Below are 23,832 nucleotides of genomic sequence, written 5' to 3'. Positions count from 1 at the left end.
AACGCACGGAAAGTCAATGATAGAACAACCGCACGGCCATAAGCCTCGAACAACAAAAAACAGCCATCGATGTTTACGAGTCTGTGAGTCTTTGAGCAAATATTTCAGTCTGTTTTTAAAGCTGGGGAGCCCTGGGTCTATTAGATATACAGTCTAGTATAAGTGGAGGTGTCTGCGGCTCAGGTGCTAGCCACAGACGCCTCATTTACTCTAACTGTTGAATTAATCGTGAGAACTGGTCTCCTTCTTGTGACCCACATCCTGCTCTTCTGGGCTTACCTCATTTCTGATCTGCTCACTCTCACGTGCAGCGCGTTCAGCAGAGGCGGGGATGTTGACATCTGTGTGGAGTTTAAGCTTTGATGGAAACTTGGAGCATTTCCTTTAGTATAAACCTTTACCTGGACTTCACTTCACTTGCCTACATTTTACAGTTTTGGTTACATGATTCATGCTGAAAATCAATAAAAAAATTTAATACAGCTAGCTCAGTTCAAAACGCTGGCACAGTAAATGGTTGTAAAGTTAATGAATGCAATTTGTTCATTATCCATCCATCCATCTTCTTCCATTTATCCAGTTTGGGATCACACAGACCGGAGCCTATTCCGGGCAGGTCATCAGTCTACTGCAGAGCTAACACAGAAAGCTACTCACACCATCGTACAATTTAAGGTCACTTGGTGTGTTTAACATTGGCTGTGAAGACATAGTCTAAAATGTCCACAATGTGGATCTAACAGCAGTTCTGTTCTCTCTTTTATATCGGATCTTGGGGTTGTGTGACGTAGTATAATACAGAAAAGTCATCGTCACTTTGCAGGAAACCAAAAATCCTGTATTCTACACTAAGGAAAATCCACAGATGTGAAACACCGATGGAGTCTGATCGGCGCGACGCATAAAACTGCACTAAGAGATTTAAAAAGAGACGGGCTGACACAAATAACTGGAGAAACCCAACAGCAGACGCGCTGATAAATCCAGCATGTGTTTCTCTTCTCGTGCAGCCGGGATGCCATTCAGCAGGATGATTCGGAACGAGGCGGGAAATCGATATCCGTGCAGCTTAGCTGGCGAGAGCAGGTTGCCAGCCAAGCAGTCAACAATGAGTTGACAGCAGACGTGTCAGACAGCTAGAGAGCTAATTGTGTCATCAATTATTAACAGTGACAGCGGATGGTTATTGACGTAGCTTGCGAGAGCTAAACCACAGTGTTTTTGTGGCTTAGTCGTTGTTTCTTTCTTTTGCACTGGAAAAAATGACGACCCAAACTCCTGTGCAGGTTCAGGTTACTTTATTTGTAACCTGAAGGTGGATTTGCTGTGCAGGTAGGTGAGCCATCCTTCCTCACATGGACATTTTCAAACAAACCCAGACAACAGATGAATACAAAGTAATCGAGAAGCAAATAAATAATAGATAAATCATACCACCATGTAGGATGGCAGTGTGTTTATCTGAGGGATTTTTATACATCCTGGTTCTGCTGAAGGTTTCTTCCTGTTAAAAGGGAGTTTTTCCTTCCCACTGTCGCCAAAGTGCTTGTTCGTAGGGGGACATGTGAATGCTGGGGTTTTCTCTGTGTTATTGTACAGCCTTTACCTTACAATAAAGCACCTTGAGGTGACTGTTGTTGGGATTTGGTGTTATCTAATTAAAATAGTGCTGTCAGCATTAATCTCGATTAAAATGACGTTAACGCCATAACCGCATTAACGCGGCAAATCTCCATTAGCGTTGATGCTAATGGAGGCATCGCAGTGGTTTCACTAGAAACTTATTGGCTCCCACCAGAGTTTAAATATCTGCGACTCTCAACCTTTTGGTTTTAGAACTGAGGAAGCCTCTTGGGGTGAGGCAACTTCACGAAACTTAAAGAAGTCCAGTTGCTTTCTTTCCAAGCTCCTTAGACTCCTGCTAAATGATCTAAAATCAAAACTGATGCCAGCGTTCTTTAATTATAGTGAGTGAAACACTAGTGAGCATTCATGACCGCTCACTCTCTTGTCTGACGAACAAGACTGGCGCAATCAGATGGCGCCCGAAACCGGATTGTGCAAGTTGCACCTCAGTAACATTCTTGCAAATCATTGCAGCAGCTTTAGCTTTCTTGTGTGATAGGTTTTATAAAAGCATGACATTTTCTACAGCTATAAAGGTCTGAATAATGCAAGCTTCCCTGCTCTTTGCACTTTATGGCTTTTTTTTTTTTTACCTCTAGGCAAGGTGGATGCAGCATACATGACAATGGGTCATTTCTGCATTTCAGTGAGTGCGCAACCTTTAGTGACAACTGGGTCTGCTAGCTTGACAAAATTCCTCATATGGAGCTTTAAATTCTTCTCTGGAAGGAGGTGAAGTTGTTGTTCATGTGGCTGGTGAATAAAGGTGTGATAAAGATCCCAGCTATCACATTTTGCTTGTTCGGTTTAGTTTTCACACACACACAAAAGTCAGAATGTGATGAATTGCAAGAAAGATTAAAGGCATGTAAACACAGGGGAGGAGGAAGAGAGAGGTGAGTGATGAACCTTTATTTGACACTGTTTAGCCATTTCTCAGTTATCTTTGTCAAACATGTAGTTCCCCTCTGTGTATTTCAGTACATGACTAACATGCAGTGACGTTAATGACCGCTGTACATTCAACAGCAGCTGATTTTTTTCCATACTAAATTTAGATATTTTGGTGAAGTTGGATGAAGCTCAGGTTTCCATTGCCTCGCTTAGACTTTATCGTAGATTTGAAGCTACATTTTTCATGCTGTATACAGTACTGTGTAAAAGTCTTGAGCCACCCCTCTAAACCTCATTTATATTTTGCTGCTGTGAAGCTGGACTTTCTTGTTTGTTTTTTAAAGGTTGTTGTGAGAAATAGTTCTCTGGGCCTTCTTTTTCTTTGGACATTGGCTTCTTTTTCACTCATTTTCAGTCCAGTCCTTGTACCGGACATTTTCTGAGGAATGTTTTTCTTGTTTCAAAGTTTCAAACTGAATCTTTAGGCACTAAAAGAATTTCTTCACCAGCAAGGTGGTTCCCAAAAAGCTATTAGCTGAAAAACTATTTTAAAAAAACAACAACAACAGCTTGTGCTCATGTGTCTTTAAGTTTTAACAAAAGAGAGCAACACCAGTCTGTGTAACTTTTAATAAAGAGTAACAAGCACAGAGTCATTTACAGAGACCTGCCACAGTTACAGAATCACAATCAGAACATCACATGCACAAGATAGCTCATGTAGTTAAGGATATCTTGTATTAAAAGATTATATGGAGACAAAATACGATACTATGGATCTTTCCATTCAGCCAGGTCAGCATTAACACAGACAAAGGGACAATTTTACATGAAAAATTTGTCAAAATTGATGGAAATATGAAAGCAGAAAAGTATAATCAAGACAAGAAAGCTTATCTAAGCGAGTTCAAGCTGTGTTGAATAATATAGGTGGCCATAGCGAATTGCTGCACCCATTTCATATTTTCCTAGCAAATACCAAGGTACAGTAAGGTAGTTTAAACCCAATTACAGAGAGTTTAGCGAATTCAAAATAAGTTATAAAGACTAAAATAAAAGATAATAATAATAAATAATAAAAGTTATTAAACTAATATATGCAAAACAATAAAATAAGTTGAGTTTGGGACCAAGACTTAAACCATTTCAGTCAGGTCAGTGTTCAGAACTGTTCGTCTGCTCCAAATGTGGCCACTAGAGGGCGAACTTTAACTTTACCATCCATCCGTCCATTCATTTACTCCTCTTCCTAACTGATCTAAGCTCATTGGGAGGTTAAAACCCAGACACATCGATTCAATGCACCACAACTAAATTCGTTCCTGTAAATATACATTAAAATTCATCTTAGGTGACTTTGATTTGGTTTGATAGCAAAGAAATATAAGGTTTATGTGTGAAAAGAGCCCATAAAAGTGTATTAGTCACTTGTGCTTTGAGCGTCTCTAAACTGCAGCATCGTACTGCACAAAATCTCAAAAACCAATGAGTGTTAAGTATGGAAAATGCATTTCTTTTAATTCTTGCATAGTTCTATTATGTTTACAGTGCACCCATAATTTTACATTTATTTATTTTCCTTTGCACTTCCCATGCCTGCCTTTTTTAAACATGACTATGTACTTTGTTGCACTGTGTGTGGGTGTAAAGCTTTTTTATAATGTTTGTTTTGAAAAGTGCTATATAAATACATTTTATCACCCTTATATGTACCCAGGAGCTACCAAGTAACAGAATTAATGTCGCAGGAGGTACATAAATGTCAAAGGACTGTCTTCATGTCTATATCAGAGATCACATCAAAAGTCACCAAATTGTTCAGCAACAAACCGCAGCCTGAACTAAATGAAACCAGGTCCAGTATTTTCATACACAGTAATGTGCAAAAGTCTCGAGTCACCCATTATTTATTTATAGTTCATTTTTCAGTGAGCCAGACTTTTAGTTCTCCAGCTTTCTGAAGATCCTTCAAAGGTTTTCTTTGGACAATGGTTGCTTTTTCACTCATTTTCAGCCCTTGTACTCGGCCAGTTTCACAGGAGTGTTTTTCTTGTTTGTAAAACCACTGCACACAGACCTCTGAATCATTCAAGCATAAAAAGAACCACCTAACTCAAGAGATGAACCAGTATTGTGTCAACACATAACAGGCAACTTAGGAAAGAACCTATTTATTGTGTATGTATGCATTGTCTCTTTAGGCACTTTGTTACTAACAGCCTGTCACGAAACACACAGTTTCTTCCATTTTCTTTAGTTGAATATATGGAAAAATGAAAAAGAAAACACAGTTTGACATGTTCTGCACCAACATGGTGATTCCCAAAAAGATACAGTATAAGTAAAAACTTAGCATATATCAGCATGTAGTGCAGTAAGTCCTTAAAGGTTTGAGGAAACTAAACAAATGGAGGACAAGTGAAAAGGTGGCAGGCCTAATGAAAGTCAGTATATGAAAGGTATGTCTTTTAGAAATTGTTATCTGGCCCTTTATTTGATTATTCTACTGTTCAACAAAGCCTCATCACAAATGATCTCAATGGAAGAGCAATGACTCAGATAAAGTAAAAGAGGTCAAATGGTGAGTGTCTACGGCCATCTGTAAAACACAGTGGCGGCTCTGTCATGGTTTGGAGATCTGATCCAACACCAAGAATTATGAAAGCAAGAAAGTACCATCAGATTTTGAGCCACCATGCAAAACCATCTGGCAAACAGGCCTGGTTGCAGCATTCACAAAGTAACACTCAAACACATTCTCAGACTTACCTGGTGACCACTCTGTCCTTTGTTACCCCACCCACTTAATGAGTCAGAGTACAAAGTTGGGAATACATTTCTTTACTGTTTTATCAAATAAAAACCCACAGAGTTGTTTTATCATCATGAAGAATCACGTGGACACAACTGGACGTAATGACAATCCAAATACAAAGTGCACTTGCAGATATGAGCAAACATCTGACTCTAGTTACAGCTGCATGGGAATGGCATGTCTGCTTGTAAATGGCTGTGTCAACTCTTAGAACCACCGCAGAGCCTCCCTCAGGCACCAATCAAAGGCACAAACAACTTTTGTGTTCTTTGACTGAGGATTACTCAGGCAGGGCTGCAGTCACGAGTCTTGACATTACAGGTTAAACAAAGTAAGCAAGAAAACTGAGGAATTTAAAAAGACAATGAGAGCAAGTCTAATTAACTATGATTGAAAACCTTAAACCAAAGCCAGTAAAGTGACCTCAAGGTTTGGTTCTGTTTCCATGCGGAAAAAAAAGCATCACATCGCACAGCCCTGTTCCTTTTAACTGCATATGTCCTGGACTAAAGTGGCAAAAATAGATTTTTTTTTCTTTGTGTTACAGGTTTTCACAGTTAATTAAAGGACTGATTATAGTGAAGCTGAGTCTGTTAATATAAATACTAAGACACTGTGTTTAAATAAAAAGTAACCAAATTTGACAGCTTAATATGGAGTAATATATTAATATGATAAAATGAAATGTTTCCCCCTTATCAGGAGCCTTTAGTTTTAAAGGGATTGCAGAGACTGTCTGCCCTGTGTTTTTGTCACTGTCATCAATCCGTACATCATAGCACCTCTCACTATTGGATTAGGTTTAAAAAGAAAGATCACATGTGTGTGAACCACCAAAGCCTCCTGAAGAGTCAGCTGAATGGGAAGACCAAGCCCTGTCGGTGATTAGATGCCCTGCTGGGATAATAACCTGACCAAACGAGGAGATAGAAGCCGCTGACATCAAGACAAGGAAGCTCCTGACCATGCATGGAGGGTTTCAGCCCAAGTCCACCTCCCTGAGACTGTAAACTTAGCGGAAGTAAGGTGGCCAAGGATTAGTCAGTGTCGAAACGACCGTCCAGGATGAGACGAACACCCGAACATACTTGAGTACATCACGAAGATGGCCACAACAGACCGCCTGCTTAGAGAATACTTCAGGGAGCAGAAACCTGAGAAAGAAGAGGAACAATGAGAAGAACCATGATGGAAGGACAGGCCCCTGCACGGTATGTACCACTGGTAGATAGAGTAAGTGGCTGGCATCCAGAAATCCAACCAGTGGCTGGACAAAGCTGGACTGAAAAAAGACAGCTCAGAGGTACTAATCATGGCAGCACAGGAACATGCCCCGAGCACAAGATCAATAGAGGCTGAGGCCTATCACACAATTCAATTCAATTTTATTTATATGGCGCCAAATCACAACAACAGTCGCCTCAAGGCGCTTTATATTGTAAGGTGCACCCTACAATAATACACACAGAGAAAAACCCAACAATCATATGACACCCCATGAGCAAGTACTTTGGCGACAGTGGGAAGGAAAAACTCCCTTTTAACAGGAAGAAACCTCCGGCAGAACCAGGCTCAGGGAGGGGCGGGGCCATCTGCTGCGACCGGTTGCTGCGACCGCTTGGGAAGACAGGATAAAGACATGCTGTGGAAGAGAGACAGAGGTTAATAACAGATATGATTCAATGCAGAGAGGTCTATTAACACATAGTGAGTGAGAAAGGTGACTGGAAAGGAAAAACTCAATGCATCATGGGAATCCCCCGGCAGCCTACGTCTATTGCAGCATAACTAAGGGAGGATTCAGGGTCACCTGGTCCAGCCCTAACTATATGCTTTAGCAAAAAGGAATTTTTTAAGCCTAATCTTAAAAGTACAGATAGTGTCTGTCTCCCAAATCCAAACTGGAAGATGGTTCCACTGAAAACTGAAGGCTCTCCCTCCCATTCTACTTTTAAATACTCTAGGAACAACAAGTAGGCTTGCAGTGTGAGAGCAAGGTGCTCTAATAGGGTGATATGGTACTACAAGGTCATTATGATAAGATGGGGCCTGATTATTTAAGACCTTGTATGTGAGGAGCAGGATTTTGAATTCAATTCTGGATTTAACAGGAAGCCAATGAAGGGAAGCCAAAACAGGAGAAATATGCTCTCTCTTTCTAGTCCTTGTCAGCACTCTTGCTGCAGCATTTTGGATTAACTGAAGACTTTTCAGGGAGTTTTTAGGACATCCTGATAATAATGAATTGCAATAATCCAGCCTTGAAGTAATAAATGCATGAACTAGTTTTTCAGCATCACTCTGAGACAGGATTTTTCTAATTTTAGAGATGTTGCGCAAATGGAAGAAAGCAGTCCTACACATTTCTTTAATAGCTGCATTGAAGGACATATGCTGGTCAAAAATGACTCCAAGGTTCCTCACAGTGTTACTGGAGGCCAAGGTAATGCCATCCAGAGTAAGAATCTGGTTAGATACCATATTTCTAAGATTTTCAGGGCCGAATACAATAACCTCAGTTTTATCTGAGAGAGAGAGAGAGAGAGAGAGAGAGAGAGAGAGTGTGTAAAGGTATTCCTTACACAGAACCATATGCAGTATTTTACTGGATAACAAATATTGATTCATTCATATTTTTATTGCTTTAATCCTGCAGTGAGAGATTATTTTTTATTTAAAACTACAGATAAAATTCATGAAAGTTCATTGTTCAGACTGAGCAGAGAATATATATAGTTTTTGTTGTTATAAAGAAATAATCAGTTAATGACTTTGGTATAGTACGACTGGCATTCGAGACGGGTTCTTCTTCACATTTTCCAGAGCGATCCAGTGGGCTGGATTGGACCATTAGCTGAGTCTATTCTGGTCCCTGAGCCTTAAGTTTCACACCCCTGGTTTAGAGGAATGTTTCCCCTCTTATCAGTTTTGTCACAAATTGCTCATTAACTTGTCTGTAAAATTCTGCTGAACATGATCAAGCTTGGACTCACGTTTGGTAACTAAAGGGTCCACTCTGAAAGTGAGTGTATTATATTGAATTTATATGTGATTATTTGTTTTGAATCATATTTAGACACTACAACAGATCATACAACTAACAAATTGCTAATTAGCTACTGGATAGTGCATTAAATAGAATCAAATGTTGACTACGTTTGCAAACACCATATTCGATTAATATTATCATCCCATATATTACACAGTGAGCCAGTGGCACCCCATGAGAATGCTGTTGGTATACCCCTGTTCATCCAGTTGCACATTAAAATGTCTTTGTCCAGCAGGTGGCAGTGTATGTCTTTGTACGTTTACCCGTTTATGCTGCGTAAACCTAAGTGTCTTCAAAGCAGGTTTAATGTGCAACATAGAAGGATTTATGAGACCAAACTCTCCTCGTGGAGATACACCTGACATGCGTAGGTGTATATGATTGCTTTACTATGTGATTGCCCTCCAGAGTCCAGTTAGATTTACTTTCTTTTACGGTTGTGAACTGATTATTCATCTCTACCGAACCACCCCCTGCTGCTAGCTCTCCTGTGTGTCGCGTGCTCCGCTGTCATAAAAAGCCAGATTTATACTTGGCGGTGACGTCACGGCCGGGATGCCAGGCCCACGTGCGGGCAGCAGTGGGTTCCAGCCTCTGGCAGGGTCGAAAAGCAGCCGGACTGCCCCAGCACAGGCGCAGTGAAATCAAACACGACGCTGTCGGAAATTGATAATCCAGCCGAGCTGCTCCGGATTATCGCGTGTCCTTCTTTAAAAAAAAAAAAAAAAAAAAAAAAAAATCCGAATCTCCACCTCGGTTCGTCCCAGTCCCCTCCTTTTTTTGTTTGATGTCACCTCGCGTCTCCCCTCTCCTCTCCACCCCCTTGATGATGACGATTTGCAAGGAAGATGCGCCGGTGTGAGATTTCCATTGGCCTTCGGATCCTCTTAGCAGCACCACAACCTCGTGAAGCGCAGCCGCTACCGGAGCGCCCCGGCTCCTCCCGCCGCCGCTGCCCCACTTAACCCCCCCTCCGACGGCAGAAACACAGGTGCTCCGACTGCCTCTCCTCGCCGCTAATCTTCTGCTTTTTCCTCCTCATCAATCAAGACCGAGGCAGATGCCCCTCGCTCTGTCATCCCGGCTTGTACTATGGTGGAGTTTCCATCTCTCAGCCCTTACTGGCCTCTCATCCGCTTTTTGGTGCCTTTGGCTATCACCAATGTTGCCATCGACCTCGGAGAACAGGTAACGGCTCCGGCTGGCTTGTTTTCAGGTTACGGGAGGGGGGTAGGAAGACTCACGGCACCGCAGCTTTGGCTTCGCTAGCGGCGGCTAACGGCCGTTTTATTACTCCGCCGCTGTGACGGGGAGAGTGCTTCGGTGTGTCAACTAGCATCTTTTATTTATTTAGCGTTTTTTTTAAATGGCCCCAGAAAACACCGACCGCTTCCCCGAGCTGACACCAGTCATTTCGAGTCTCGTTTAGTCCCCCTGGTTTGGGGCTTCAACTGCGGCTAGCTTAGCCGTGAGGGGTGTCGTGTATGTGACTGTCGAGACATCCATTAGGTTTATGTACATTATTTAGCAAAAGAGGCGGATCTCTCACCCACACGAAGGGCCTGATGTTTTTTTTCTTCTTCCTTTTTTTATTCTGGAAAAAAACAAACAATGTCGCCATTGCTGCCGTGAAACGCACTGAGCTGTCAGTGTTATTAACAGCACGCCTCTTTCCTGTCATTTATCAGTCAATCTGATCCACTTGCAGATGATAGAGAACGGATTAAAACGCACCCAACATTTTCCTTTAATTGTCATATTTCCTGTCTGGACATTTCCTGTCCTTTCTTAGCCAAATGAGTGATCTCATGGCTGCTTTTTACCCCAGAGAGCCTGTGCAGATAGTGTGAGAATTAAAAACACACACACACGCACATAGAGGCTTGGAGATGTCAGGATTAAGCTTATGTAATGGCTCTGTAAATAGCACAGAGTCCTGCAAAAAGAGAAAGCAGCTGTAGTTGTGTTTTCTCAGGGTGACTGTGTGTGATCGCTTGTAAAGGACAGGCACATATTCCTCTGTGTGTTTTACTTTTAAAAAAAAAAATTTTTTTATTGAAGGACTGTTAAGGGCTGTGGTGCTGTCTGGCTAGAGATAAAGTTAGACCAAGTCACGCTCATGCGGGCTGGTCATGCCTCACGTGCTGTCTCACCTCTTCCTCTCCTCTCCCCTCCCTCCCTCCATGCCATATCTTTTCCAGGCCCTCAACAGGGGCATAGCCACAGTCAAAGAGGATGCAGTGGAAATGCTGGCCAGCTACGGTCTGGCCTACTCCCTGATGAAGTTCTTCACTGGCCCAATGAGCGACTTTAAGAATGTGGGCTTGGTGTTTGTCAACAGCAAGCGGGACCGGAGGAAGGCTGTGTTCTGCATGGTGGCGGCCGGGGCCATCGCATTCATCCTGCATATCTTGATAGGTGTGTTTAAGGGTTGTTTGTGAACGCCTGATGACAGTGTTTAAACCGCATCCTAAAAATGCAACGTTTTGGTGTTTGTGTGTCTGTACGCGCCAGACCTAAAGAGTTCATTACTGCAGCTTTCACAAAACAATCGAGCGTGGGAAGAAATCTTCTCATTAACCTCTTCTCACCCACCTGTGGCCCCCTTCCCCTTTTCTCCTGCAGCATACACAGATTTAGGATACTACATTATTAATAAGCTCCACCATGTGGATGAATCTGTGGGGCACAAGACAAGGAAGGCCTTCTTGTACCTGGCTGCGTTCCCTTTGTTGGATGCAATGGTAAGCATTGGTTTAAACGTACCAGGCGGGTTTTAATCAACTCTGTTTTGTTTTCTACAACACACCAATATACGGCCCGGCTGCGATCAGAAAAATGGGCAAAATGCCGCTTTGCGTCTCGAGCTGACCTCTCTTTATTGTTTGAAGGCATGGATTCACGCAGGGATCCTTCTGAAGCACAAGTACAGCGTTATCGTCGGCTCTGCATCCATCTCTGACGTGGTGGCTCAGGTGACGAGACACACCCGCGTTCGCTTTCAATCAAACTTTAATTCACCCGTGAGCGTGTTACGTGATCGCTCTCCTCTCCCGCAGATCGTCTTCGTGGCCATTCTCCTGCACAGTAACCTGGAATGTGTGGAGCCCTTACTCATCCCGATACTTTCGCTGTATATGGGTGCTTTGGTTCGTTTCAGCATCGTCGGGCTGGGTTACTACTGCAACATCCACGACAACATCCCGGACTCCAGCGGGCTTGACGTGGGGGTATGTGCTGACTTTTTTTTTTTTTTTTGCACGTTTCGTAATAATAAAACTAGTCTCAAGCACGTCTCCTCTCTCTGTCCCTGCAGGGCGACGCCACCATCAAAAAGATGCTGAGTTTCTGGTGGCCTCTCGCCCTCATCCTGGCCACTCAGCGCATCAGTCGACCCATCGTCAACCTCTTTGTGTCTCGTGACCTCAAGGGCACCAGTGATGCCACAGAGGTGAGCGTATCACTCGTGTTTATTGTATTTCTTTTAATTACGAACTTGCTGCAAACTGCTTCATATGCTATTCTATGCTAATTGTTGCGATGCTTTCACAGGATCGTAAAGAGAGACTTTCGCAGTCTAATCCCCCCCCCCCCCTCAAGTTACTGCAGATGTAAAGCTAACAAACTCCCTCTGGAGCTTTCTGGCTTACAGAGATCCCCAACTACTAGAGACAATACAAAGCTGTTTACCAGAATGAACTGGAAATCATTGACAACACTGGCTGCCAGTGGTTTGGGTGATTCACCATGTACATGTGAAACTGAGGGCTTCATAACACTGAGTGAAAACATTCCTCCATGGCTGTACTGTTCGCTGCCCATTGTTGTTCGGGACACAATAACAAGCTCAAGGCCGGTCGCAAACTTTTTCAAAACCCGAACGCTGCTGGGAAAGTGAGAGACGCATGTGCTCCTCTCGCGTCGGCTATTGTTAGACCTCTATCATTAATTTAGCCGCTTGTGTGGCGCGGGTGGTATTTTCAGCACTAGCGCCGATGTGCTGATGACTTCTAGCTGTCGTGTCTTTGTCATTCCAGGCCGTTGCTGTGCTCACAGCCACATACCCGGTAGGCCACATGCCCTACGGTTGGCTGACTGAACTGAGAGCAGTATACCCAGCCTTTGACAAGGTATTCTCAGACTGTCCCTGCTAGTGTTTACAGTAGAAATAAGTCTGCTTTTTGTCTAGAACACTAATGAGCTTCTCTCACTTGTAGAATAATCCCAGCAACAAGCTGAACGCTGGCAGCCTTGTCACCAAGTCGCATATTAAGAAGTTTACATTCTGCTGTCTGGCGCTGTCACTCACGGTAAGATCTTTCTTTCTTTTTTTATGCGGGGGGCACAGTGCAGAGTCTTGAGCCACCCCTCACTTCATCGTAATTTGCTTCCAAGGAGCCAGACTTGTAATTTTGCCAGAAGGTTTTTTGTTTGTTTTTTTTGGACATTGGCTGCAATTTTTTTATTTTTTAAAAAAAAATCATTTTCAGTCCAGTCCTTGTACCTGACCATTTTCACAGGAATGTTAAGCCACTTGACACTTAGCTATAAATCAGTCAAGCAGGAAAAGGCACCAAACTCCACAAACTTGTTGTGTCTAGACATAACAGACCGCTTGGCAAACAACCAATGCTAGATTTTGTTACTAGCAGCTTTTCACGAAACATCATTTATTCCGGTGCTTTAACTTAAATATATGAAAAATGGCAAAGATGACACAGTAAGACAGAATTTTTTTTTCCACCAACAGGAAGGTTTACAAAGAGCTATAAGCTGAAAGCTCTGCATGTGTTGGTGTGTTGTGCCAAAATTTGAGAAAATTGGACACATGAAGGACAAAGGAAGTGTCGTCTAATGTGGGGAAAAAAGTCTAGTAAAGACCTGACACAACTTTTGTGTCAGGTTGCTGTAATTTAGCCCCACTATTACTTAAACGTGTTGCCTCACATTTCTAACTGATAGCTTGTATTGAGTTCCAGTGTGTGAGGTGCTGTTTGCTGATCTGACATCTGACAAAAAAAGCTCCTAGCCCAAGCCAGGTATTCCTGTTTCACACATGGAAAACATGCAAATCTGTTTGGCAGCATTTCCTGATGTTTGTCTTTCAAAGACTAATCTTGAATGTGAGAGTGCAAACATCACTAACCTTTGCGTTTTTGTTTTTTTGGCAGCCGCCTGCCTTGTTTGCCTACTTTTAATCTTGCCTCATCACAGGTTAAAGATGCTGTCAGTCAGACCAACATGACCAACAAAACTGGTTCAGTGTTCTGCACAAACATGTTCAACATGGCTTTTGCATGTCTCTAACCCTGTTTGCTCTGTACTAAGGTTCTAAGTGATCGACTTTTTAATGACTCATATGTACTCTTCCTTCGCTGTGCCGTCTTGGTTTCAGGTTGCAGGGAGACACATTAGGGTGGAATTTGTGAGCAGGCTAAGGGCCTATATTTATTTATTTTTTTGTCCCAGTCCCACCCAAGTTTTAAGAGCATCACAAAATGGGCATTCACATAAAACATGTCATTTAACACATTTCAAAAGCCCCTTGCAGGTATGCTTTTCTGCTAAATAATGAGTGCTCCTGCGTCATTATGCACGCTGCTGCGCACTGTTTTTGTTTCTCTGCTAAATGTTTGGACAGTTATGCCTTTAAATCGGCAAAAACGCTCTTCCTGATCATATTCGCCTTCTGTTTGGTATTAATGCGACGAGTGAGAATGAGCTTTTTCTTCAGTTAGCTGTCCTAACAGCTTGAATAAGAAAAACAGGAAGTTTGTGGCAAAGGTTGGGTCTTTTTTAAGGAGGAGAAAGAGGAGGAGAAGAATGGCACACCAGATGTGGAATCCCAGAGCTGTAAACCTCTATGTGAGGGTGTGTGTTCGGCAAAGCACCACAGGCAGATAGGTGCTGTGTCGAAAACAAGCCGTCATGCTCTGACTTGTATTAATTACGCATGCAGGAAATGCAGCAGAGTGAAAACAACTGGAGGAGGTAGACGAGGCGTATCTGAGGAGGGGAGTGACTAACCTTACGTAACGGATAATTAAATCTTATGCAAACAGACCTTGCTGGGGTGTCTCACCTTGTTTAGAGTAACCACGGTTGAGTCAGGGGAGATTGGCGGCTTCGCTCGGGCCAGATAAATTGCTCGCCTCAAAATTTTTTAGCTAAAGTAATGATAACTGGTGAGGCGACGCCAGGTGAAATCATCAAAAGAAGTAATCCTCACCCAAACTTTGGTTCAGAGGATCAGAAATCTGAAACTTCCTGCGATGTTGAAAATACTGCAGAGTAGGGCTGCCACAAACGATTATTTTGATAGTCGACTAGTCACCGATTATTTTTGCGATTAGTCGACTAATCAGATCATCATCCATTGGACGTACAGCTTATTGCACCAGCAGCATCTGGTCTTATATAACTATCATTAGCTTACAGCTTGAAGTGTTTGTGCTAACTAAAAATAAAGACAAGATGGTAGTTTATTAATTTTTAATGAAATTTGCAGATTGTTTCGGTGAAGTTTAATAAACTCCTTGCTTTCTAAAATATAACAGGACACCGGAGTATATTCTCCAGCGTCTCACACTTCTGATAATCAGCTGTCTGCTTGACAGTTTTAGCTGTGCAAAAACTATACCTTTAATCTCAGCCAAACCGATTTACTCAGGAACAAATAAAATACTGAAAAAAGCCAAACAATAACATTTAAGTTGTCTAAGTGACTTATATATATGTTTAACCTGACTAGCGAAAGACGGCGGTGGGTTTGAAAACGATTTGTCGGGAGTCCGGTGTTCTCACGGCTCTAGTTAGCCTTGCCCCCGCCTAGCTAACGAGCTAGTGGGTAACAGACGTCTCCGAAAACGTCGGAGCGCTTTTGAAAATATGTGGTGTCTTGATAAACTGAGCAGATATTTGAGGTTTACACGGCTACATTCTCGCCTGAAAATATGTTAAACGTTTATTTTGTGACCCAGAAAGAATAATAAGAGTAATATTAAAACTAACTAGCTGCCGCCATTGTTGACAACTGCGCTGGGCTGCGCTATGAATTCTGGGACACAGCTTCTTCTTCTTCGGGGTTTAACGGCAGCTGGCATCCTTGGACATGCAGTGCTGCCATCTTCTGTTTCAGTCCGTTATTACACTCTTAAATCCTACTACTCATTCCTGCGTCCTTTGTGATCTTACAAAGCTTCAAACGATGCGTCGACTATTAAATTAGTCGTCGACGATTTTAATAGTCGACATAATCGTGACTAGTCGACTAATCGTGGCAGCCCTACTGCAGAGCATTGTGTCTTACTATGTCTCCAACCCAAACGACCATTAATCAAAAAAAAAGCACCATGATGGTGAGCCACAGGCTTAAAGTGATGCATAGATAAACAGTGATTTAAATAAAGTGGTCTGGTTGCAGTGATGGTGGGATTAGTCGTCATTCATTTTCAGATTAGCCTGCATGAGAAAGACCTGAGTGGGAGAATCTGGGTAGGTGGGTGCTGAGCTAGTGGCAGGTTTGAGCGATCACAACTGCTGGAACATCAGGTGTTGTTGTTTTTTTACTATTTGAAGTGTTTTTACTGGGCAAGAAAATCAATTCAATCTTGCACTTTTGACAGTTTTTAATTTTTGTGAAGGTGTGTAGGGACAAATATCATGACTGACTCTGAAAGGCTCCATTCAACATGCCAGTGAACAGAAAAGTGACTTTTTACTCGTTCCTTGCCATAAATGAGCTGAGTCAAATGCTGCCGATTGAGAGCAATTATCATCGACCACAGAACCGAACTAAATTATAAAATTGTTGCCTTATAACTTTAATTTAAAAGCCTCCAGACTGAGCGCCTTTCGCGTGTAAAAAGTTAGGACTTTATAATCCAGTCGGCAACTTGGGGTATAATTTCACAACATTTACTGTGTAATTCTTCTGAATCTGGAGGTGTAATTTTCAGTGCCTAAAAAGAGTAAACACTAGTTTTGGTAAGAAGAAGTAACAATGAGTACCTTTTTTTATTCACTAAGTTAGAAGGGGAAAAAAAGAGTCATCCTCCCTCCTTCTTCAGTTTTCACAGCCATCCGCTGCACTGCATGTTTAACATCCTGGCTATGTAGTATTAATAATGTAATATGTAAACTTCTGGTTCCACCACAGAGTGCACCACACAGGACTGGAGTTTAAACCCAGAGTTCGCTGCATCTCTGTGACGGTGGGATTAGTCATCATTCATTTTCAGATTAGATGGCATAAGAGAGACCTGAACGAGAGAATCTGGGTCGATGGGTGCTGAGCTAGAGGCAGGTTTACAGTGCGATGAAAACTAGAGCAGTAACAGGTGGGGGGTTTTTTTCAGCTGGTGTTGCATTTTACATTTATCTGTTGAGACTAGTTTAGAGTGATAAGATGGTGTGTTAGGTCTGTGACAATCTGGCAGCCTGTTCAGAGGGCACCTCATATCAGGACTTCTCATGACCCTGAATTAGATTACAGTTTTCACCTGTTGGTGAACTCTGTGGGGATTGAGCCCTACTGGAGATATTTATTGTGTGTGACTATATCATTCTGCTTTCCATTTGTCAACTGTTTCAAAGTGTGGATCACCGCCTCACCCAGCAAGGCCAAATTTGTGTACGAGGAAGCTGGAATGCCCAGCAGAATTAATAGTCTGTTCTCTACTTATTCAGGTTTCAGAGAGGGCTAGGGTGACAGCATGTGACAGGAAGTAGTTACACAAAGCAGCAGGAAAGCAAGTAGAGGTGAGCGAGGACTCCTGGAAGGTCTGGGTGCTTTGCATAAGGCTGAGAGTAGACTCAGCAAGTGAGGATGATTAAATATGACACCAGGTGATCGAGTGCATTTTATTTACATGCTGGTTGTCAGATGATCAGATCATCAGTGTTTTGTTCCAAGTTGAGACATTTCAGGAATCCTGAAAAACAGCTGGAGGACGGCAAGTACTTGTAGTTGGTAACAAATGGAGAGTGGCTGTTGGTTAGTCAAAACATGAATGCATCTCCGGGAACTCCAGAGGGATGAGCTATGAAGCAAATTTGACAAGGTCAGACTTTTTAGACAAAACATAAAAAAACCCAGTCAGCGATAACTACGGGCGTGATAACCTGTTATCAGCTTTCTCTGTTAACCCAGTCTTCCTGTTTCGGGCTCTGAGCACGCTCACATAAAAGGGGAGGAACTGAGCATAAAAAATCTTTATTTTCTGCATGTGAATTCATTTGACTGTGCAGTGCATTTTTCTGCACTGTGCAGCATCCTTCTGGCGTGACTTGGATTCAGCTCAACCGGTTGCACGTTGCAATCTGCATGACCTTTAAGGCATGCTTTAAGCTGAAAGAATCACTGAACGCACACGACCTGTTCCCAGACCACGGTATGTGTTCAGCATTAGCTGTGATGACCTGCCACATTAAAGAGAGCGCTTGTGTTGTGACACTGAATACTCTAGCTTTAGGCTCAACATACCTCCCTCACTCATTAATCTCTCTTTATAGAAGAGCCCCTCTGATCTAAGTCCAAGTGCGGCGTGCAGAGAAGCTGTTTTTACAATTCGAAACAAAGCGATGTATTATTCATGTTCAGATCAGTTTGCTGTCCTGTTTAACACTATTAATGCTCCGCTCGCAGGGTAATTGCTTTGAGATGGCTACAGTAATGTTGCACGTGCTTCGGAAACGCCTTCTAGGAACAATAACGCCGTCCATCATGCGTTCGCTCGCTCGCTTGTTTTGTAGGAGCTTCAAAGGGGCCCGCGTCCGGTCCGAAGCCCCTCGAGATAATGAACTAATGAAATCTAATGAGGCATAGCGGGGGATAAATTAATTTAGTCTTTGTTCGTTTCCTGCACAGCTTTGCTTTGTGGTGTTTTGGAGTCCTCATGTGTCAGAGAAGATCCTGGTTGATGTAATTGGAGTGGAGGATAGTTTCGCTAAGCTGTGCGTGGTCCCACTCAGGATTTTCTCCTTTTTTCCCCTGCCAGGTAAGACGTACCTTTTTTTTTCTCTTTCAGCTTCACTTTTGCTTCCAGCTGTGGTTTGTACTGGTGTTTCGTTCGGACAAGTGAGGCAGTGTTTCTGTTTTCTGTGTGTTTGCAGTGACTGTTCGGGCTCATTTGACTGGATGGCTCATGACCCTGAAAAAGACCTTTGTGCTGGCCCCCAGCTCGGTTCTGCGCATCATTGTCCTCATCACCAGTCTAGTTGTGCTGCCTTATATGGGGTAAGCTGCCACTTCAGAGAGCACTGAGAGGTTCACAGAGGTCAGCGCTGTGAGTCAGGATTACAGTTATGCAATACGTAGCTGCGGTTTCTCACTTTTTACTCCTGACGGGCAAATTCACGTCCGCACCGGTCCATGTTTAGTTCACGGTGTTCAAAACTTGATCTGCTCCTTTTTTGTGTGTGTTTCAGGGTTCACGGGGCCACACTCGGGGTCGGATCCCTCCTCGCTGGTTTCATAGGGGAGTCCACAATGGTTGCTATAGCAGCCTGCTATGTTTATCGACAACAGGTGAGAACACCTGGACTGAGGTCATTCTAAACATGAGTACACACCTCTTTTTGCGTTTTCTTTTTTTTTTTTTTTTCTTTTCGCTCTTTATGGGTCTGTGAACAGACGGCGTGTGCCTCACTAATTATAATTTTCCTGTTTAGTCATTATCCTTCCATCAAAGCACACATGCGAGGAGAAGGCTTGGGCATTTTTATTTATCCCTGTGCATGAGCTTAAAGTGGACCTGCTATGCTTCTCCTAGCTTTCTCTCATTACTGTTGGATTACTGGTGGATGCTCACGTGAAACTTGGCCAAAGTTTGAAATAACATGTTGGTGAACCACAAGCTCAGGCTTCAGACTGATCTCTGTGAGGTCAGTGACAGTGGCCATCCCTCAGGCTTCAGTCTTGCACTCCTAGCGATTAGTTAGCAACCACAGGTTGAATTCCCAGACCAGTTGGCAAGTGGCTTCTGGCAAAGACGGCGCTACACAAAAAAATATATATCCTCCTTGTCATTGCTTTGGTCACTAAAACACCAGAGTGGCCCGTGGTTTGTTGGGAAGAAAGCAACACGTCTGCAAACGCACTGCCCTCCTGTTAAACCGGAGTATTAACAGGATGATGAGTGATTGGTCATAAGAGATCATCGGATTGTTTGGATTTTATCTCTAATTTTGAAAATTGCATTTCCTCAAAATATAATTTTTTTTTTTTTTTTTTACTTTAAAGCAACAAATTAAATTGAAACTGTGAAGTCCAATACAAATTGGAAACAAAGTTTGCTTTCAAAATAAAAGTTTACTGGTTGCAGGTCAAGCTCAGCTTTTAATTTGAAGGTGAATGGTTTCACTACCAAAGCAGTCCAAGGAGGTTTTTAGTGCAGAAGCACTCTTTGTGATTTGTGACCTGTCAGGGAATTTTTTTTCCATAGCAACGAAGGTCACCGAGGGTCACGGTTTGTAGGCCTTTGTGACCGAGTCTAATACAGTCACCTCAGGTACAGAACTCCCGGCCACTGTTTAATGTTTCTGTTTACAAGGAGCAGCCAACCAGTAGAAAGCTTGCACAAAGGAGGAGGAGCTAAAACGACAGACAAGTCGAACTAACAGCATGATTATTATGAAGGATTATTTTGAGCTGTAAGTTATGCAAAGCTCCTCTAGCAGAATTCTAGAATTAAAAAAAATATATATCAAGTTGACATCATCATAAAGTGTCACCTTTAATGTTCTGTTTGTCTTTAAAAAAAAAAAAAAAAGTAAAATTGAAAACGGTACAGCTTTAATAAACTTGTACTTGCTATTCTGTGACCACACCTCTCTGATTGTCAGAAATATAACATTCTCTTTGTTTATTTTAGGAAAATGTTAATTTGTAAGGACAGCCGGTTTCAGATGAACAACCTTGTTACTCCCAGCATCCTGTTGAAGCAGCAAGCTGCACAGTGTTCATGTTGTATTAAAAAAAAAAGTATCTGAAAACATGGCGTTTCTTCCATTTTAGGCAAATAAACAATCTCCAGCTTTGCTTTTTATTTTAAAGGAATATTTATGTTTGTGTTTCATGAATGGTGCATCGTATTTTTCTACTCAATATGAATCAGTAGTCAGCCTGGCTTTGCATGAAGACATAAAGGAAAGTTGGTCTTTCCCTGTTTAAAGGAAACTAAATCTGCCTACAAGTAAGGCTAAAGCTCTCTGATTAACACCTTACAGCTCATTAATCCGCACAAAAACACCTAATTGGATAACATAACAGGCTGAGATCATAGCCAGAAGGCCATGGTGTTTCTTGGCTAAAACGCTGTGCCCTCCTGGTGTTTGAGCCAGGCAGCTTCATGGTGAAATCATTGTGCTCAGCCAAGAAATAATCAGGCACAAACCTGCAAACTGCTTTTTTACACGGTTTTTATCCAGATTAAACAGAGATGTAAGGTGTTAATTAGTGACTTTAGAGGTGCTGCTGGATGGATTTTGTAACCTCTGGACTCACAGTGGCTTCATTTTTACTCATTTGATTCAGCACAGCAACGATTTTGTTTCCATTTCCCCCGTCTGCTTTGTCCACAGAAAAACGAGATGTCCAACGAGCTGGTGGTGGAGGGCGAGAACTCGGCCCCCATGAGCGAGGTGTGCTCCAGGAATCAGATGGATGCCATCGAGGAGCTCCAGGAGGAGGACGAGGAGGAACAGGAGTGAGATCCGAGGGAGCGGAGGAGGAAGGTAAAGCCGAGCTCAATGTGGGACATACGGTGCTGGAGGAGAGAGGGGACCTCCCGAGTATGGTTTTGGTTTCAGAGGTCCCCTCGACAGAACTGAGGTCTTCTTCTTCACCTCGACCACCTCACCATTAATGCGCACACTGTAAAGAAAGCCATGCACCTCCACGTGTTCATCCATCAATGTAAATACCGTTAGCGTCTTCCGATCTTCAGTGCTCATAATCTGCGGGGCGTAATAATCATTTTCATGTGTTGGTAAACAAGGGAAATCGACACGGGAGAGCTCTTCCTCCTCAGCGGCGAGAATGGAAGCGTCTGTCGAGTGGTGGTGGAGTTGCCAAAAGAGTTCTTTATGTTCTTTAATCGACGATTAAGCAGCAAGGCCTTGCTTGGATTCAGATATAGACATACTGTGGGACTTGTTGGGTTGTGCAATCGTATTTTCCATACAACGGTGTACAGATTATTGTTGTTTTATATAGGTAATGCATCGTGTATATTTAATTGCCCAGGGGGGTCAGGAATCCCTCGTTATATATCACTGCGTGTTTCAAAACGAACCAAAATGCCAAAAAAATAGTCATGATTGTTCTCTTTCCATGCAGTCTGGGAGTCAACTTTTGTTTTGCCCAGCATTTTCCTGGTGGTATTCAGGCTGTCATATGTACTGTATATACTGTAAAGGCATTCTTATTTGGCAAATAAATTGCTTTATTAATAATCTTCATGCTTACCTGGAACTGGCTTTACCTTCTTGTTTCTTTGAGTCTAACAGATACCACTGCAAAATCATGTTTATTTTTCTCCCCCTGAAGTGGATCTGTTATACATTTCTGTCATGTACACAGTGGTGGGTGCTCACAGTATCGATACACTGTACTTATTTGAAGCTTGGGCTATGTACAAGTAATCAATGAAGGTTTAATAACTTCAAAAATTATTTTTTCCTTCTCTTGTGTGTTGCTAAAGTTTAATAAAGGGGGTTTTCATATAAAAGCAACCTTTTTGCTGCTTCCTCGGGAGCAGGGTCGCTCCGCAAGTTTAAATTGACGGTTTTGCACCAGATGCCCCTCCTGATACAAATCCCCTTGGGGTTGTCTTCAGCTGGAATCAAACCAGCAGCCTTTCACTTGTTAAATGTGTAAACAAGTCCATGTTATGTGGTCAGAAAATTTGGTTTTGTAAAATATTCCCACTACTCTGCAAGTTTGGAGGGTTTTAATTAAAAATGCCATTTTGGTTGTGAAATAAATTTTAATCTTGTGTTTATTCCTTCAGGAAAGCCAAACAGACTGTTTTGTATGGAAGCTCATTTCTGCCACAGAAACACATTTGAACAATAATTCCCAGGAAAGATTTTGATTCAAATATCTATATTTTGAGATAATTGACCTGAAATTTTAACTTGTCGATGGAAAATGTTTTTATTCAGTAGCAGAATAAAACTTCAGAGCTCTGTTTTCATTGACCAGAGTCCAGACGGTGACAGAGTAAAGTTTCACTAGATTGCCGTCGGTATTTTCAGAGAACGAAATTTTTCAAACTAAGCTGACGTTTCAGCCTTTTTCCCCCACATGAATGCCTGCTAACAGAAATATGAAAGCAGTTTCACACAACCAGTGAGTGAAAGTTAAACCTACTGTTCTCTCCAATAAGCAGGTAACCATTGTTAAATCTGCATTATACTCAGTCAGAGAGCGTGCATGAATGGATCTGAGATAATGTAATTTACTGGTTACAAGTTTGGTTACGGCAGAATTTTTTTAGGCCTGTATTGTTTTATTTTTGGCTTTGAAAGCTAAAGGGAACTGAATTTATAGTGGATTTTGGACTCTTTCAGCTTAGTTTTTTTTTTTTTTTATTCATTATATGACATTTGTGTCAGGGGTGAGATTTAATAAGTTTAAAACATCTATTAAAATACAAACACTGTTTTCATAAATCTGGGGGGGCTCTGTTGACAAATTTGAATCTTGCAAAACTTTTGTGATTACAAACTAATGTTTTTGTTCTTTTCAACATCTGAATTTGGTATTAACAAAATAAAAACGCTGGCAAGCGAAGGAAGCGGTGCTCACAAGCACCAGGTTCAGATGTCAGGCGAGGGGCAACCAATCAGAAGAAAGTGGGCTTTTACTCTTTTCTGCCATAAAGACATCTGACAACCTCCCCCAGTACCCTAGATCGTCAGGGTTGACAATTCAGTATATAGATGTGGCTATCTACACATCTATCTGGAGTAATTTCCAGGTTTTTCCAAGGGTATACCTAGACCTGATGCGTAGCCAGTCATTTTGTTCTGGAAGCAGGTCAGACACCAGTTCGGGAAAGAGAAACAAGGGTGACCAGAAGAAGGTATCAGAGGGTGAAGAATTAAAATACGCAAGTCTTAAAGAGATGGCTTGTTTCGCACAGAGGATGAGCTGCATAAAGACCCAGTTTAAGATGCTTTTAAACTCATCCTCATCCTGTTTAACACAACTTTATTCTAATTGGCTGCCCCTTGCAAACTTGTGGGTGGAGCTTGTGAGATGACCATATTAGAGATATCCTCTCCCTCACTGACCTCATGCAGAGCCAAGATTAGAAAAAAGAAAACTCTTAAATGGGATGAAAACGATTACTTGTGCATATGCCGAGCACACTGGCCCTATTTTAAATGAGCATCCACTATTGTAATAGTATACATAAGACAAAGAGGAAAGATCCAC

General features: G+C 42.2%; 1 protein-coding gene across 2 annotated transcripts; it reads left to right on the top strand.

Moving 5' to 3' along the window:
- Nucleotides 1–2,371: 2,371 nt before the first annotated feature.
- ankha (ANKH inorganic pyrophosphate transport regulator a) lies at nt 2,372–22,374 on the top strand. Of its 2 annotated transcripts, none has more exons than XM_085418971.1 (12): nt 2,372–2,522; nt 10,589–10,805; nt 11,013–11,131; nt 11,279–11,362; nt 11,447–11,617; nt 11,704–11,838; nt 12,425–12,517; nt 12,605–12,697; nt 18,256–18,385; nt 18,501–18,624; nt 18,816–18,915; nt 20,970–22,374. In XM_085418971.1, the coding sequence occupies exons 2-12, from the start codon at nt 10,634–10,636 to the stop codon at nt 21,096–21,098; spliced, it is 1,350 nt and encodes a 449-aa protein (XP_085275097.1). In that variant the 5' UTR covers nt 2,372–2,522; nt 10,589–10,633; the 3' UTR covers nt 21,099–22,374. The 2 variants fall into 2 exon arrangements, with proteins under 2 accessions (XP_085275097.1, XP_085275096.1); XM_085418970.1 differs by lacking the exon at nt 2,372–2,522 and adding an exon at nt 8,997–9,575.
- The last annotated feature ends 1,458 nt before the right edge of the window (nt 22,375–23,832 follow it).

This window comes from Rhamphochromis longiceps, linkage group LG9 (genome assembly GCF_057381845.1).
Source record: "Rhamphochromis longiceps isolate RC_006_pf linkage group LG9, R_longiceps_female_GT1.1, whole genome shotgun sequence".
NCBI lineage: Eukaryota > Metazoa > Chordata > Actinopteri > Cichliformes > Cichlidae > Rhamphochromis > Rhamphochromis longiceps.
Note: the sequence above shows the minus strand (reverse complement) of the source record. Positions and strands in the feature narration are given on the sequence as shown.